Raw genomic sequence first — 16,199 nt, forward strand, 5'->3', positions numbered from 1 at the left:
GAAACCCTGATTTTTATTTATTTATTTTACAAACCTAAATTCTGCACACAATTTCAGCTAAAGCCAAGGAATCCCTTCCTTGAAAAATGAAGTATGGCGTACATTGGCGTGATAGCAGAAGCATGGCCTAGTACCACGGCAGGCCACGGGGGTAAGCAGGTTGGTTCCCCAGAAAAAGTCTGGGTTGTTGATGAGTGGGTACTCCAAGCAAGCAGCAGGCTCAGCAGGCCAGGATAGGCCAATGGAGGCTTTTTTTTTGGGCCAAAATGCGAGCTGTAGAGAGGATATGGTAAGCATATTTAGGATTAGCACCATAAGGGATAATCATATACCTAGCGGGAAGGTGAGGAATGACCAACTTTAATATGGAGGGGAGAAACCAGACCCTCTTCTCCATCTCATTCTGACTCGCCAAGGACAGGGGTGACCAACTCTGATCCTCAAGAGAGCCACAAACTGGCCTGATTTTCAGCATATCCATAATATTTTATGATGAGAGATTTGCATGCACCTCCTCTACTGTATGCATATCTATCTCATGCATATTCATTAGATATCCTGAAAACCTGTTTGTGGTTCATTAGGATTGGAGTTGGCCATCCCTGACCTAGGAGGTAACAACTGTGTGGCCTTGTAAGGGAACCAAGCTCATAGAAGGAGTTAGAAAAGACTTTGATAACAGCTTTTATGCCTTCTGAGCTAGGATTGTGTGGGTGGATATCATCCCAAGGAGAGACTGGAGAAACTAGATGGCGTTGAAAAGAAAATGGGTACACTGGAAAGTATTTAAACTTGTTATTCGGGAGACAAGCATGGAATATGGACGCAGGCTGCAGTGACAGAATTTAAAAAAAAAACAAAAAACCAGCTGGGGCTCTCTGGCAGGCTGAAATACAGTAAGGAAGTCCTACGCGAAAAGCAGACACTGCTGTAGGTAGGTCGGTCTGGCAGGCTGCATGTTAGGGTAACAGGCTTATGGGTAGATATGGGACGGGAGGGTAGTAAGTGTGATCTTGTACATTTATCCACCAAGACGGTGGAAGACTGAGGAGGAAGCTGACATAACCTGTCCCGGAGAGGGTGCGATATCTTATATGCAGTCATGCACTATGGCTGGCAGGTAGGATAGATCCTTAGCAGTCTAGACAGGTAACTATGTAGATGGGATGGGTGGGTTGATTTTTTTTATTTTATTTCTTTTTATCATCCTCTCTATAACTGTCGAGATGCTCATATATTTTTCAATGTTACACTTAAAAGTGCCCCTCAGGTGAGGAAAATCATCTAAAGAAAAAAAAATTAAAAAAAACATGTGGCATTACAAGCACCGGTTCAGTTACTGAGCATAGAGGGTGGGATACAAAGCTCAGCTTGCATTCTTGTATGGGATGTCACCAAGCCACCAGACAGTTGTTATGCCTGAAGAGGGTTTTTTTTCCCCCTCACAAATGGAAATTAAACAATCCACAAACAAAGTTGTAGGGGGGGGAAAAAAACCCACCTGAAAACAAAACGAAAACAAATTTTTTTTTTCTCCTGCACATTCCTAGTCTTTACCAGTAGAAGTTGTCAGGATTTTGAGAACACGGCTGTGTAAAGAAGGGCAAGCATAATTTGCATGACGCATAGGTGAAGGGGAATACATAAGAAAACCCCAGAATACCTTACGAGACCAGATCTGAATGCAAAGTGTCAGGGTGGAATTACAAATTTAAGCACAGACTGCAAAAAAAACAAAGAGGCCAATATGCTTAAAAAAAGCTTAGCTCCTAAATTATGTGCCTATTTTCAGTCACACTTAAAAGCCTACATTTGTGGCTGAAAATTTGCCTAGATTTAGGATCCTAACTGAGATGCCCACTGCTGAACATCAGTGCTAAACATCTCATTTTTTCCCCTGCCTGGTAAAGTTAGGGGCCCAGTGAAACTAGGAGGATACATTTTAGGCACTCAGCACATTTTCAAAAAGGGCCAATCTAACTCCCAGAGTTTGAACATTTGGGGATAAGCAGGCCAATAGTGATGCAGAACAGAACCATCAAGTTCCAGGCTTGGAGGGTTACGAGCACTTTGCTTGACAAATGATGACAGAGAAACGGCAGAGCCCATGAAGCTGACGCGATAAGAACATAAAAGTAAAATTAGACTTAAAAAGAGACTGGAGAAGGCGGGTTAGGAGGAAGACCAGGCCTTTGCATTTCCTTTACCTTCGTCTCCTACCGGGCCCCTGAAGCCTGAAGATCCTTGATCACCTCTCGCGCCAGAAGGACCAGGCTTGCCCCCGATGCCTTGTAAACCTTCTTTACCAGCGGCCCCTCTCAAGCCTTACAAAAAAAACCAAAAAAAACAACAACAAATAATATTTCTATTTCACTAGACAGTAACAATTCTTTTTTTTTTTTATGATGCAAAAAAATAAAAATAAAAAAATGCAATAAGGTTCTAAATGATACCTGGAGACCCTGGCAATCCGTGCGGCCCCATTTCACCCTGGACACCTCTAGGGCCGATAATGCCACGAGGGCCTTGAGTACCTCGCTCGACCCGCACAGCCTGGGGCTCAGGAGGAAGCCCGGGAGAGCCAGGCGGGCCTTGAAAACCTAGGAAAAAATAAAACGATACTGCTGTACCGGTAATAATATAAATCGATTGAACAACAAAATCCCCACAAGACGGAAAACACAAGAAAAAGATGAACGCACACACGTCCTGTGGGCCGAAAAGGTGAAAGGAATGCGTGGAAAGAGGAGAGAGAGAGAGAGAGAGAGAGAGATGGTGGGAGGAGGGCACTTTGTGGACGCGAGCCGGCCAACGTGCAGCCCAACGTCCCCCGCGTCCAGCATGAGAGGGAGAGGACATGGAGGCCTTGGTTTATGGAAGGCGACGTCAGGGACGGAGGTTTACCGAGGGTCCCCGGGGGCTGTTATAGAGCAGGCCCCTCTGCTTATGAAGACTGCATAAGATGTAGAGATGTTAAAGGCTTCTGTGGCACCTCTCATTTCTCTTGAAAATCCATCAAGTCTTAAAATGTGTTCCTTTCCAGTAAAATACGTCTCCAACCGCTTGTACGAGTCTGAATCATTTTTTCCTTTTTCAATTTTCTCCCCGTTTTTCGGTTTTTATTCCTTTCCACCGCTTCTTTCTCCTCTCTCACCACAGTTTGTCACCCTCTCCCCCCCAAGGTGCTTCTTTTTCTTCTCAATTGTCTTTTTACTCGTCTCGGTCTCCTCATCTCCCCTCCCATCTTCTCCTTCAGCCCATCCCGCCCCCCCCCCCTCTGGTCTTTCATCCCCTTGCTCGTTTCACCCCTCCCAAGTCATCTCATTCAACCCCTTCCCATCCAGGGCCCGCACGACCGTTAGGCAGGACTAGGGTGGCCGCTTAGGGCAGCGTCGGTGGGAGGGGACGCTGCCTTTTTCAAAACGTGAAGGCTGACAGCAGTGGAGCACTTGCTTGGTTGGACAGAGCCAGAGAGAGAGAGGGAGGACTGAGGGATGGAGGCCATAACGCTAACTCTCTAGCACTATCAGAGGGACCCTGCTTCCATTGCTCCTGCAGTCTTTTTTTCTTCTTCCTTCTCTCACCCCCTTTATCATCCCCTTCTGATCGTGCACTTCTTCGCAACTTCTTGCAGTCTTCCGGTTCTTGCTCCTTTTACCACTCTCTTCTCTCCTTCCTCACTTGCGCGCACTCATATTTCTACCCCTTTCGCCGCCTTGCAGCTGCCGCTCGGTGCCCGCAGGAACCTTTTGCTTAAAGCAGTCTGGCAGGAGACAGGTGGGGAGGGAGGCAGAGTGCAGCATAAGGTTATTTTGGGGGGTGGGTCCTGGCACAGGTAGTCTTATCTTGGCTCTTGGCTTGAGTTTTGTACGCTGTATACTGAGCATATCTACTCTGGAATTTTTGATGATTGCACAAGTATTGATATTTATTGTAAATTGCTTTGAGCAATGATTTTTTTGTCACTGGATTAAGGGGCCTGTAAAAAAGTTCAGTTAAATAATAGATCTTGTGCGAGACACAGTGCCCAGTGGAGTCAGATATCTTTATCTGCCCTCTAGATGTTTGATTTCTTGAATATCTTTCAAGTCTTTGGGCAAACCATCAAAGCCCTTTGAATTTGCATTCCAGATCAACTGAGAACAAACTACGGCAGGGGTGGGCAATTCCGGTCCTCGAGGGCCACAAACCAGTCTGGTTTTCAGGATATCCCTAATGAATATGCATGGCATAGATTTGCATACAACTGAGGCAGAGTGCATGCAAATCTCTCTCATGCATATTCATTAGGGATATCCTGAAAACCAGACTGGTTTGTGGCCCTCAAGGACCGGAAGTGCCCACCCCTGAACTACGGTAATATGGTTTTAAAACATCATGATGTGTAGGGATAAAACTAGGCCTTTGCATTACAAATGATCGTATTTTCCATCATTTTAGCTCCAGAAATATACTACTTTTATAGGTATTTATGATATGAAAATTGCAATCCAATAAGCAATAGATTAAAAAAACCCAGACGTTTTTTCATGCAGGCGTGCATGATCCTGCAGCCATCAATTATAGCTTTTTGATTTTAGGCTGGATGTCGCCGATGTGTCTTTCAGCAATGTCTGAAAATGTAACCTTTCTTTTTTCATTTTGACCATGATTTTGCATTTGGCAAAGTAATTAAACTGGAGTTTTGTTTCACACACACAAACATGGTTAAAAGCTATAACATGCCAGTCTAAAATTAAACCCATTTTCATAAATTACATTTTATTCTTGAATTTGTAAATGCCAATCTTGAGTGTTGCATATGTAACACATTATTATGTTCAATATGCTGATTCCATACACCATCTGTTTTGGATTTAAAATAATGTTTATCGTGTGTCCCATAGCTTAAATTTGAATTAGATAGGACAAAAAAAAGGGAGTATCTAAATACAGAAATGTATTAAGTTGGACCTCATGGTCATAAACTGGTTTTCTCTCAATTTGTTGCAATGCCACAGAAATTGGTCTTCGGTTGCAGAATCACGGCAAACTACCTTCCCTCCACCCCCACATCCCATTCATTCAGCACTGCTACCAGCTCCCTTCCTCCTTCAGCTCTGTGCCCTCCCACCCCTGGCCAGATGTGCGGTGGCTGCTGCTACTCAACTCCCATTCTGGGGTGGGCTGGGGCGAGGCAGGGGAGCAGAGGGAAGGATGACAGGGGATGGAGGAGTTAGGCGTGGGGAGGGCAGGTGCGAGAACAACCTTTGGGAAGGAGACAGACGTGAGTCGAGAGAAAGAAGCAGGCAGAAGACATGAACTGGCAGGGAAAAAAAAAAAAAGAAAAATATTGGAACAGAGAAAGGAAAGAGAATGAAAAAAACCCCCCAGAATAAAACAAATTAGAGACACAAGAAAGGTTTGCAAGCTCGTTTGTAAAGGAATATATTTTATTATAACAAAATGCAGCTTGTGCATACATTTAGATAAACCTGCCAGAAAGTTACTGACCACAGAATTTCCTAAGGCTTACCCCATAGCATCTATTCCCGAGTTGCTAGGAGAAACTGAGGACCTTGCCTAAGCTCTAAAATACATTCGGTATTACCTACTCTGATAAATTCCTCAATCTCATGGAACCTGCTGTAATAAGACGGGTTTTAGAGTATCCAAGTCAAGCAAACGTGCAGCCTTTGATCACATGTATAGCAGTTGTAAGCTTGCTGAAAGGACCAGTGTGAGAACGTCAGGCCATGTCGGAAGAGAACGAAGCCTTGCCGACAGTAAAAATGTTCAAAAATCGAAAAAACTGGCAACAATGCGACCAAAAGATAACATCGAAAAAGAGAAGTCACATTAAAGCCATGGTTTTAAATTTGAGGAATACCCTCATACCAGGGCTAGTGCACACTTCCGCCTACCGGCGTCTTTTACTTTTATGTACTACTACCAATATGGCTGCCCAATTTTAATTGCAATCATAGGGTAACCTCTATTTTTTAAACCATGATATACTGCCACGCATTTTTTTAGCAGTTTAATTTCATTTCATTCCTCATTACTTCTTTTGAATTTTTTTCCATTTTATATTATTTTTTTTTTAAAGTTTTTACTTTTAAACAGCACTTCAAATCCCGGAAACTCTTTTACTCTCTCTCGTTTCTTATTTCATTTCAAAATTGAAAAGTACTAAAGAACTTATCTGTTTCATGAGAGTCAGGGTTCGACAGTAAAAATGTGAGACACAGCCCCCCCCCCCCCCCCCAGCTGCTGCTACCTACCGGAAGATCCTCTGTCGCCCTTGGGTCCCACAGGTCCTCGGTCACCGAGAAGGCCCGCTCTGCCGATGAAGCCCATGAGACCTTGTTCACCTTTCAGACCTACAATTGCAACCGACAATGTCTCGGTTACTTCGTATTTCCACACTAACATGAAGCTAGCATGCATTTTCTGGCTCCGCCATAGGCTATCAGAGAGAAAAGAAAGGGCAAGTTTACATTCATTTCTAATATCAGTAGGCACATCTGGTTTCTCTTCGAGCTGCTGGAGCTGTCAAGAGGGGGGTTTGGTGTGAAGGTGTCAGATATTTCTTGCATTCTTACGGTTTACTGTCACATCGATGTGCATTAAGGCTGAATGTGACCACTGAAAAAAGCTCCATTATCTTTTGTTACGCTTGCCGATTGTCAATTTCTGTCTGGTAAGAGTGGATGGTGTGAAATCCCATTTGGTCCTGTCAGTGGTAGGAGGAAAGACCTACTGACTGTCCTCTAGTAGCAACCATGCCTAGCCATCTGCTTTACTTCCTGCTGTGGTAAGGAAAGCGCCGTTACTTTTTCCAAAATACAGAATTTACTCTTGGATGAGAGCAGAACATGGAGAAGGTACTGGCAACTGCACGCAGGTTGACACAACAAATATTCAATACAACTTTAGAGGATATTTTTTAAAGCACTGGATTTTTCGTACAAATGGGATCGTTGAGGGCCTCAACACAAGCTCCAGGATGACAGTGTAGAAGGGCCTGTATACCTTCCATGATTCGAAGATGGTTGTAAAGGAAGGGTTGATTAAAATTCATCCTTGAGTTGGGGCATTGGTTGGCAAACCTTTTGGGCTAAGGCCCCCCAGTAAGGGCAACATTGTTCATAGAAGAGTTGCTGGTCTATAGAGGGGGGACCTGGCCAAGAACCAGCCACCGGAGCATGAGGAGCTGGTTCTTCCTCCCCCCCCGCCCCCAAAATAAGCCAGCTGTGCCAGAGAGAAGGGTCCCCCCCCCCCCACACACAGAGAACTTGCTGCACCAAGGGGAAAAGGCTGATCTCCTGACCAGAGCCGGTCATGCCTATCCTATCCATCGTGAGCAGTTTCAGAATTTGTGAGATCAGCTTGAAACTGCAAACGGCCCTGGCATTCAGGAGAGAGAGAGAGGCATGCCAGCCTGGGGTTGCTGACTCCTGCTGTAGGGTTTATGGTATCTGCTGGATATGTTCAGTAAGCCCAGAGCCCAGATGATACTTTGTTCTTATTTGCATTGATTTATTTATAGAGTGCCCTAATCCATGGGAGTATTCAACAAATTTCATGCAGTTTTACAAACTAAATGTGTACCTGAGGCAATGGGAGGTAAAGGGACTTGCCTAAGGTCACATGCATCAGTGGGAGAAGTAATATCCTGGTTTATAGCCTATTTCTCTCATGACCAGGCTACCCCCCCCCCCCCCCTCTCTCGGTGTGCACAAAGAGCTATTCAAGTTGATGTTTTCCTTAAAATTTGTGTTGATCTGAGTGGGCTTCGGCCTTCCTTCGTGTTACCTGAGCAGGACAGGAGGAGGAGGAGGCTGTGAGGGCCATGTCTGCCTCCTCTGTGTTGCTGGGAAGGGGACGGCGGAGGGAGAGGCCGAACTTGTAAGGGGACGGTGTGGGAAGCTTTGAAAGATTTATTTCCTGAGGGACCAGGGGGGGCGCTTGAGCTCCCAGATAGCTCCGGCATCCTTTCACAGCTACATTTTGAGTCTGGTTTGGGACTGTGTGGAATAACCAGGTTGAAAACGCAGCCAAATGTCCTTTTTCAAGCCCCTGTGCTCAGGTCCTACTGTGTTTTAAATTCTTGTCTCTTTAAGGGCTTTCAAACTGTCCATGTATTGATTATTCACTAGAAATATTCTCTCTGCGTGGTAATTTTATTGATGCCATCAATTGTACAGGATTAATAAATTGGTTATCAGACAAGGTAGAGACTGAAGTCTGAATTGATTTTGTTATTGGCGCAGGCATGAAAATGCAAATTAGTAAGTGGTGAAACCTAAGTTGAATTAAAATTCCGTGGCATAACTTGGGCATTTCCACCACTTACTTCCGGCAGTAAGGAGGGAGGGACTTCCCGGTTAGGGACTGGCAGGGTGCTGGGCTGGACGGACCGTTGGACTGGCCCCGGCATGGCGCTTCACCGCAGAGAGGGTTTAAAAACCGGGTTTCCAAATTTCTCCTTTAACCCATCCTTTGGGCGTGGAAGCTGTCATTTGGGTCTGGTTCGGCTCTGCTTGACCGGCCCCAGAGGAGGGGCTAAGTAAAGTTTAAATTGATTCATGTGGATCAAGGCCCAGAATCCTCACCTTGCGTTTCCCCCCTATCTCAAAGCTGGCATTGCAGGAACGGAGGGGCTGGGAAGATGGGGGTAAAACGTCTCAGCGTAATCTGGAAATATTAAGCGTGCGCTTCTCCTTTTTCTGCTTGTCCCCCACCCCCACCCCCACTTACAGATGTTAACATTTCTAACAAAATTATTTTGTAAGGTTTACCTTTTACTCCAGGAAATCCAAAGATACCAGCTGAACCTGGCGATCCAGTATCTCCCCTAATTCCTTTGGGTCCGCTCTCGCCAACCACGCCAAAAAGCCCCACGTCGCCTTTAATTCCGGATAGAGCAGGAAATCCAGGTCTACCTGGGGGTCCCGGCTGACCTAAAATCCAATGTTTATTTCATTAAGAGACAGCTGGGTTCTATGTACGAAAACACAATCCTGTATTTCGATTATGAATTTTGGGATCGACACAGGGATGGTCTACGTACGGATTAACGCCTCTTGGGGAAGCGTACACAGGCATGAGACAGGTGTGTGTGTCTGAACTTCCACCAAAAGTCATTCATATATTTGAACTTTTTTAAAGGTTTTTCTAATGAAAGGATGAGCGGCACAAGAGTAAGAAGACCCTTAGAAGACTGTGTATATCTAAAATTAGTTGCAGATACGCCAAGGGCCAGCTATAGGAAAACCCCTAGGCGGGTTTTGGGAGAAGTTCATGACTATGAGATGGATATTCAGCACCCCTTAGCTGGATAGGTAGGGATGTATCTGGCTAAGGGGTGACATCTGAATATCCAGCCCCGTTCACTGGCCACTACTTAGCTGGATAACTAGATGACTGCCGAGGGGGATCCAGCATGAAAAAGTGGGAACAAGTAAAATAAAATGAGACTAAAAGGTGGTCAACCTTCGGTTTTGCCATTATAGCATGTCCTGGGGTACTGTTTGATTTCTATTGCACCACGCTGTGGGGAGAATATGCATATTCCCAAACCTGTTTACGTACGCACAAGATAACGGGATAAAATGCATGAAAGTCAAGGGACTGCTCTGGCAGTTTCTGCTTGGGCGGCAGGATAGTCTCTTGGGATAGCCATGGTAAGGCTGGCATGGCCATGGTGCACAGATTGTCTATCGATATGGGATGGAAGAGGAGCCAAGCCTTTACATTCAGGCTCTCCTGCAGCTCCCATCAGATGGTGCCGATCCCTTCCAGGGAATCCTGCTGCTACCCTCATGTTTTTTTCTTTAGTTTTTGATTCAAACATGACAGCAGCTTGTCGAAACTTTAGGAGCTTTTACTCACTGGGCCGGGTTTTATAAAATTGCGTGAGCGTGTACTTTTGTTCGCGCACCAGGCGCGAACAAAAGTACGCTGGATTTTATAAGATAAGCTCGTAGCCGCGCGTATCTTATAAAATCCGGGGTCGGCGCGCGCAAGGGGGTGCACATTTGTGCAACTTGCATGCGCCGAGCCCGGCGTGCGTTGCCTGTTCCCTCCAAGGCCACTCTGAAATCGGAGCGGCCTCGGAGGGAACTTTCTTTCCACCCCCCCGCACCTTCCCCTCCCTAACCCACCCCCCTGGCCCTATCTAAACCCCCCCTTACCTTTGTTGGCAGATTTACGCCTGCTTTCAGCAGGCGTAAATCTGCGCGCGCCAGCAGGCTGCTGGCGCGCCATCACCCGACCCAGAAGCTGGTCCGGAGGCCTCGACCACGCCCCTGGGCTGGTGCCACGGTCCCGCCCCCTGACCCCGGACACGCCCCCTCCCCCGCCCCTTTACGAAGCCCCGGGACTTAGGCTCGGCGCGCGCAGGGGGGGTTTGGGGTAGGTTTTCGGGGGGGGGGGTACTCGCGTACCCCTTTGAAAATCTACCCCACTGAGTACAGTTGTTAAACAACATGGGGTTAAAATACTTTATTCAAAGTATTTTTTTTTTGTTTTACCAAAATCCCACAGAAACACTGGGAAAACCTTCCCGAGCTGCCGTCATGCTGAAAGACGCTGCTTAATTCAGTTTTCAAAGAAGCTGCCTTTTGTTACCTTCACTACCGCTTTAGTTTTATTTTCTGTTTCTATACCGCATTTCTGCAAATAGATCGAAAGCGGTTTTCCAGCAGGAATATAAATATATTAACAGAACAAAAAAACCAAAAAAAAATCAAGCAGTAAGCATGTGCACGAACAAAAAAAAAAAAACGTTACTAGCACGGCTGGGATGCCATGTGCATTTCTACAGGCTTGGCTGCCCTTGCCATCTGGGCGCCCATGGACCTGCTGGGTACATCCCGCAATGTGTGGCAACCGCCGCAAAGTATAATGCACCATTTTGTACAGCTAAAAGTAGCCGAGCGCCGAGTGCTGGCTAAGGGAGTTTTCAGGCTCTCAAGGTGCTGGGCAACAGGTGAGCCTCGGTCACGTGTTCCTCCTTGCTTGCACATCTTGCTTTCATGAGCCTTTTACAGGTGGCTTGTCTCCATTCCCGCCTTCGAGGCGTCCCAGTGTCACAGGTTTACCTGGATTGCCCTGCGGTCCTGGGAATCCCATTTCTCCAGAGAATCCAGATCGGTTAGAAAATCCAGGGGAGCCAGGAATGCCATCAAGCCCAGTGTCACCCACTATGCCTGGTTTACCTTTTAGGGAAACCAAAATAAAATAAAACAATTAGCCCCGAGATATATACAGTATTTTTTATGTGGTACCTGGAAACAAAAAACCAACAGTTTTTTTTTTTTTTTTTGCATGGTTAGAATCACGGGAGGTCGTTTTCAAAGAAGTTATGAGCTTAAAAAAAAAAAGGCATTTATCGTAGCAATTTTCAAAAGTGCATTTATGTGCATAAAACCTTTTGATACTTCAGCCCTAGGGAGTGAATTTTCGAAAGGAGTTATGGGCGTCCCCCTTTGTTGCGCCTGGAACCATGTGGTCCTAAACCGTCAGTCAGGCCCTAGCAGGGGAGGAAGGAGGAATTGCCTGAGCACCCGCACGGCCTTGTTCTCTGCCTCCTGTTTTAGGATTGCGGCGGGCGAGTGAAGGAATCAGGGGGGTGGGGGGGGGGGGTGGGGGGGAGGTTATCAGACTGCCACCGATGCTTTTGTTCCTTCAGCTCGCCCCCTGTAGTCGGATGCCCCGGGAGTCTCGGCCCCCTCCCCCCCCTCCCCCCCCCCCCCACGCGCCACTATGACGAGCACTGCATCGCCTTCCTGTTAAATCGATGGATATCATGAACGGCAAACGCCGCACTTCCTAACTGACCTGGATCTCCTTTGTATCCCTTTGGACCCGGAGCGCCTGGGAATCCAGAAACGGTGCTGTGCTCGCCCACATCACCCTTTCTACCTGGGGTGCCGTGGAAACCCCGAGCTCCAAACGCATCTGCGCCTGTTTCGGAGAGCAAAAAATAAATAAATAAATAAATAAAGAGATAAGCAAGCCCACACAGCTGCGGGTGTAACACCTTTGAATACATATTGGGTCTTCTGCGAATCTGATCATCTTCGCTGCCGCGCCCCCTTTCCATTTCCTTTAGGAATTATGTTAAAGAGCGCGGGTCTCAGAACGGATCCCTGGGGCACGACACTGTTGACCCTTCTCCGTTTGGAAAACCAGCTTTACCAAAAAAAAAAATCCCTGTGCCCACGGTGGCTCCCAGAGAAAGGTGCTGGCTGCAGTGTCTCGGCCCGGGGCGGGCGTGGGGGGGGGGGGGGGGGCGATCTCTCCACAAGCACCCCCCCCCCTCCCCTCGTTCAACAGAGGAGGGTGCCCGGAGAAAAAAAAAATCTTATCCTGGAAAGTGGGTGGGGCCAGCCAAGTTCCAGGTGCTCAGACGTCCGGGAGGGGAGGGAGGGTCGGGCAGAGGTTTCCGAGAGGTTGCGTGAAGGTAAAGAAGCGAGGTTCAAGTCTTACGTTCATCGTCCGCCTAATGAGAGTGCTTGGAGAAACGTTTGGAGGAAAACGTGGTGGGAGCTTAGAAAGGAAACCCGTCCAGCTGGGGAAGGCCCCTGAAGGGTTGGCGTCTTGACCACAGGAATTCAGACAGAGGCTCATCTGAGAGCGTGAGGTGAGGAGAGAGAAAGAGAGACAGCTACCAGGGTAGAGCCTGGAGAGGAGGGTTCCTTCCCTGAGAGCTTACCTGCCAGGTGGGTCCCAGCACTGGGATTACAGTAAGAGACTGAGTTTTATGTTTTGTTCTTATGGACTTGGCTTTTTCTGAACTGTGGGTTTGTATTTTTTTTTATTTTCCTGCCACCAGTGACAAGTTGAGGCTGATTTCGGACAACACGTTTGGTGTGCAGTATGACACTTGGTGACCTTGACTGGACTGGTATTCAGAAGAGCCCCAGAGGTGAGAAAAAAAGCCTCTAAGGACATTGGAAATATGATCCCCCCAGTCTGTGCGGGAAGGACCTGGGAGGAATGGGTACTGCCCTTGTCCATGCAGGAATCGGGGAAGGGGCTCCACAGTGTTAAAATATCTACTGTACCTGGCGATCCAGGATAGCCTTTAGTGCCGGGTACTCCATCCAATCCATCCGTCCCCCTGAACCCAGGGAAACCTGTCAAGAGTAAAAGGTCATTGGCTTTAGCGGCAACATTACCACTGAATCTTCATCAACAACGTCAACCAAGAAACGTGTGCACTAAAACAACGGCGCACCCTAAACGGAGAGAAACTGAAAGCAGATAATGACCGTCAGCTCCATCCAGTCTGCTCATTCGTGCCTCACCTACTGCAGCACAGAACAATGGCTTTCCGTGTGCTTTTCTACCACTACAAATTCTATATTTGCAGTGGTTCACAACTTGACCGGAAGGGCTACCTTGCAAACCCAAGGAATGTGCACCCTCTATGGACTACGTCATGAATTGCACTCACTTCTGAACACAGAAGGCAATCTTCAAAGCCATTTTTGTGGGTAAAAAGAGATTTTTCCTGGTTGCCTGAAAATTATCTCCCCGTACTTCTCTCTCTCAGCTCTTCTTTGCTCCTCTCTCTGTCCCCTCCACCCCTGAATCAGCTATTTACAGCAGGAGCTCTTAAGAACATAAGCTATGTCCTGCTGGGTCAGACAAAGGTCCATCACGCCAAGCATCCTGTCTCTGACAGTGGCCAGGTCAGGTCAGAAGTGCCCGGCAGATCTCCAAAAAAGTCAATCTATTTCTTGTTAGTCACTTTGAGGGATAAATGAGGGCTTTCCCAAGGCTGCCTGGCTAATAATCGTTTTATGGATTTTTCCTCCAGAAACTTGTCCAAACCAATTTTAAACCCCGCTCTGCTGGTTGCCTCAACCACATCCTCCAGCAACAGATTCTGCAGCTTGATTCTGCGCCGAATGAAAAAATACATTCTACAACATTTTAAATCTGCTGCTCAATAGTTTCATGGAAGATCTCCTAGTCCTAGTACTATTTGAAAAGTTAAATAACAGTCTTCCATTTACCTATTCCACCCCATTCATGAGTTTATAAATATCTATCATAGCCCTTCTCAGTCGTCTCTTTTCCAAGCCAAAGAGCCCTAATCTATTTAACCTTTCCTCATAAGAGCGCCATTCTCTTTGCCAAGTTTGTTGCCCTTCTCTGAACCTTTTCTAATTCTGCTATTGTCTTTTTTGAGATGGGGGCAACCAGAACTGTACACAGTACTCAAGGTGTAGGCAGGCCAAGGATCTACAGAAGCATTAGGATATCTGTTTTATTCTTCATTCCTTTGCAAATAATTCTTAAAATGTAATTTGCTTTTTTGGACTCCTGCCATGAACTGAGCTGAGGACTGAAAGTATTGACGCAAAGGACCTTTTACTGGATGGTGATTCCTAATATGGAACCCAGCTTTCTGTGCCTGTAGCTGGGATTATTTTTTCACTACGTGCATTGCTTTACGCTTGCTCACATTAAATTTCATTTGTCATTTAGATGCCCAGTCTCCTAGTCTTGTGACGTATTTCTGCAATTCCTCGAATCCGCTGCGATTGTAACACCTTTGAATAAATATTGTGTCTTCTGCTGTTCCCTTTTCCTCTTCCTTTAAGAGGTGCAGGTCTCAGAACAGATCCCTGGGGCACTTCACTGTTGACCTTTCTCCATTTGGAAAACTGAACATTTAGTCCGACTCTTTCCGGTCTTTTTTTTTTTTGTAACATTTATTTAGCATGTCCACTGTCGGACAGGATGTTGGGCTCAGTGGACCTTTGGTCTGACCCAGTATGGCATTTCTTATTTTGTTATCCTAGTAACAAGCTGAGTATATTCAGTGGCACTTCAGCTTAATATTTAACTAAAGTTATCCGAGTACTTTTATCTGGATAACACATAAATAAATAAAATAAATATGTACGCGCGTACGTCCCGGCTCCTTAAAAGTCGCGTCGCTTGCGTGCGGGCGCACATATGTGTGTATGGGGCCCGTTTTGCGCGAGCCTCGCTTTTAAAATCTACCTATGACTGTGATTGATAACCTTCCCTGAGCCTTCCACTCAGGAAATTATGTTTAGCGTTTTCCATAATTTGGCTGGCCGTTTGCGCCACGCTGGGGTATATCTTTAGCGAAAAGGGCAGGCGTGTATGACGCTTGGTGCCTCTGGCCAGCAACCTGTACAATTTCTGGTGGTAAAGGTGAGCACCCTTTTTTGAAAGACTTTAAAGGGAGGATACTGAAGTTTGCTTAATGCAAGATTTCTATCACATTATATTGAAGTCCTGCCACTGGAGTCGTACAACCAGCCTTTTTAAAGGAAAGGACAATTGATTCATCTGTCTGCACATCTTTATGACTGTGCAGTGATGCAACCGCTGTCCTGGTACAGCGATCGTCAACTGAAAGCTGTGGGGGGGATACCTAAGTCTGGTGCTGGTCCGGTTTTGGGACCATCTGAATCCCAAACACACCCTTATGTTGCCCAATGCACAACTCTTTCTGAATCAAACAGAGTCTTGGGTGAACTCTCTCCTTCTGCCCAAATGTGGTTTTTTTCGGCCCTGTTCGTGGCGAGATCATTCGTAATAGGGATGTGCGATACTTTTTCCTGAATTAGGCAACGTCAGCGAAATTGCCTAATTGGGAATGGGTCCAGAGAACTGAAAAATGATTGAATTTTTCCCGAAATTTCAGAAAAAAAAATTCATTTTTGACTTAGCGCGCGCTAAGGTGTCTCTTTTAAACTAACTTAAAAAAAAAAGATAAAGATTCTGAATTAAACAATTTTGGGGAGTAGGACGACTTAGGTTTCTCCTTTCCTTCCTATACGCGGCAACAAAGTTATTTGTTTTGATCTCCGCTCTTCGGAATTTATTTCAATTTAAAACGATTTATATATTCTCTCGGTTTGCCTTACCTGGTTGACCTGGCCCTCCTCTCTGCCCGGCAGATCCTTTTTCACCTGATCTTCCGGGTGTGCCCGGCTGGCCTTGCAGCCCAGGTGTGCCTCCCAGTCCCGGGATACCTGTGGGGGGGGGGGGGGGGGAATGTAATGTACAATTTATCCCAAAATGCCCATGAAAACAAACACCATATACTGGCAAGATTAATTTATTTGGCTGGGTTGCCCGAGACACTCAGTGGCATGGGCTGTGCTGCTAAATGTATTACTCCATCTTAAAATCAGCACAGCTGAGCAGCTAGACTTAGC

General features: G+C 46.4%; 1 protein-coding gene across 1 annotated transcript in view; it reads right to left on the reverse strand.

Annotated features, from left to right (window-relative positions):
- Positions 1-16,199, reverse strand: part of COL4A2 (collagen type IV alpha 2 chain) — a 367,855-nt gene that overhangs the window by 11,046 nt on the left and 340,610 nt on the right. Inside the window, exons 38-45 of the mRNA XM_029604712.1 lie at positions 15,906-16,013; positions 13,056-13,127; positions 11,827-11,952; positions 11,088-11,204; positions 8,784-8,945; positions 6,264-6,362; positions 2,454-2,600; positions 2,208-2,324 (exon numbers count right to left, since the gene is read on the reverse strand). Of these exons, the coding sequence (XP_029460572.1) occupies positions 2,208-2,324; positions 2,454-2,600; positions 6,264-6,362; positions 8,784-8,945; positions 11,088-11,204; positions 11,827-11,952; positions 13,056-13,127; positions 15,906-16,013 (948 nt within the window). The remainder of the gene's footprint in view (positions 1-2,207; positions 2,325-2,453; positions 2,601-6,263; positions 6,363-8,783; positions 8,946-11,087; positions 11,205-11,826; positions 11,953-13,055; positions 13,128-15,905; positions 16,014-16,199) is intronic.

Source organism: Rhinatrema bivittatum, chromosome 5, assembly GCF_901001135.1.
Source record: "Rhinatrema bivittatum chromosome 5, aRhiBiv1.1, whole genome shotgun sequence".
NCBI classification, from domain to species: domain Eukaryota; kingdom Metazoa; phylum Chordata; class Amphibia; order Gymnophiona; family Rhinatrematidae; genus Rhinatrema; species Rhinatrema bivittatum.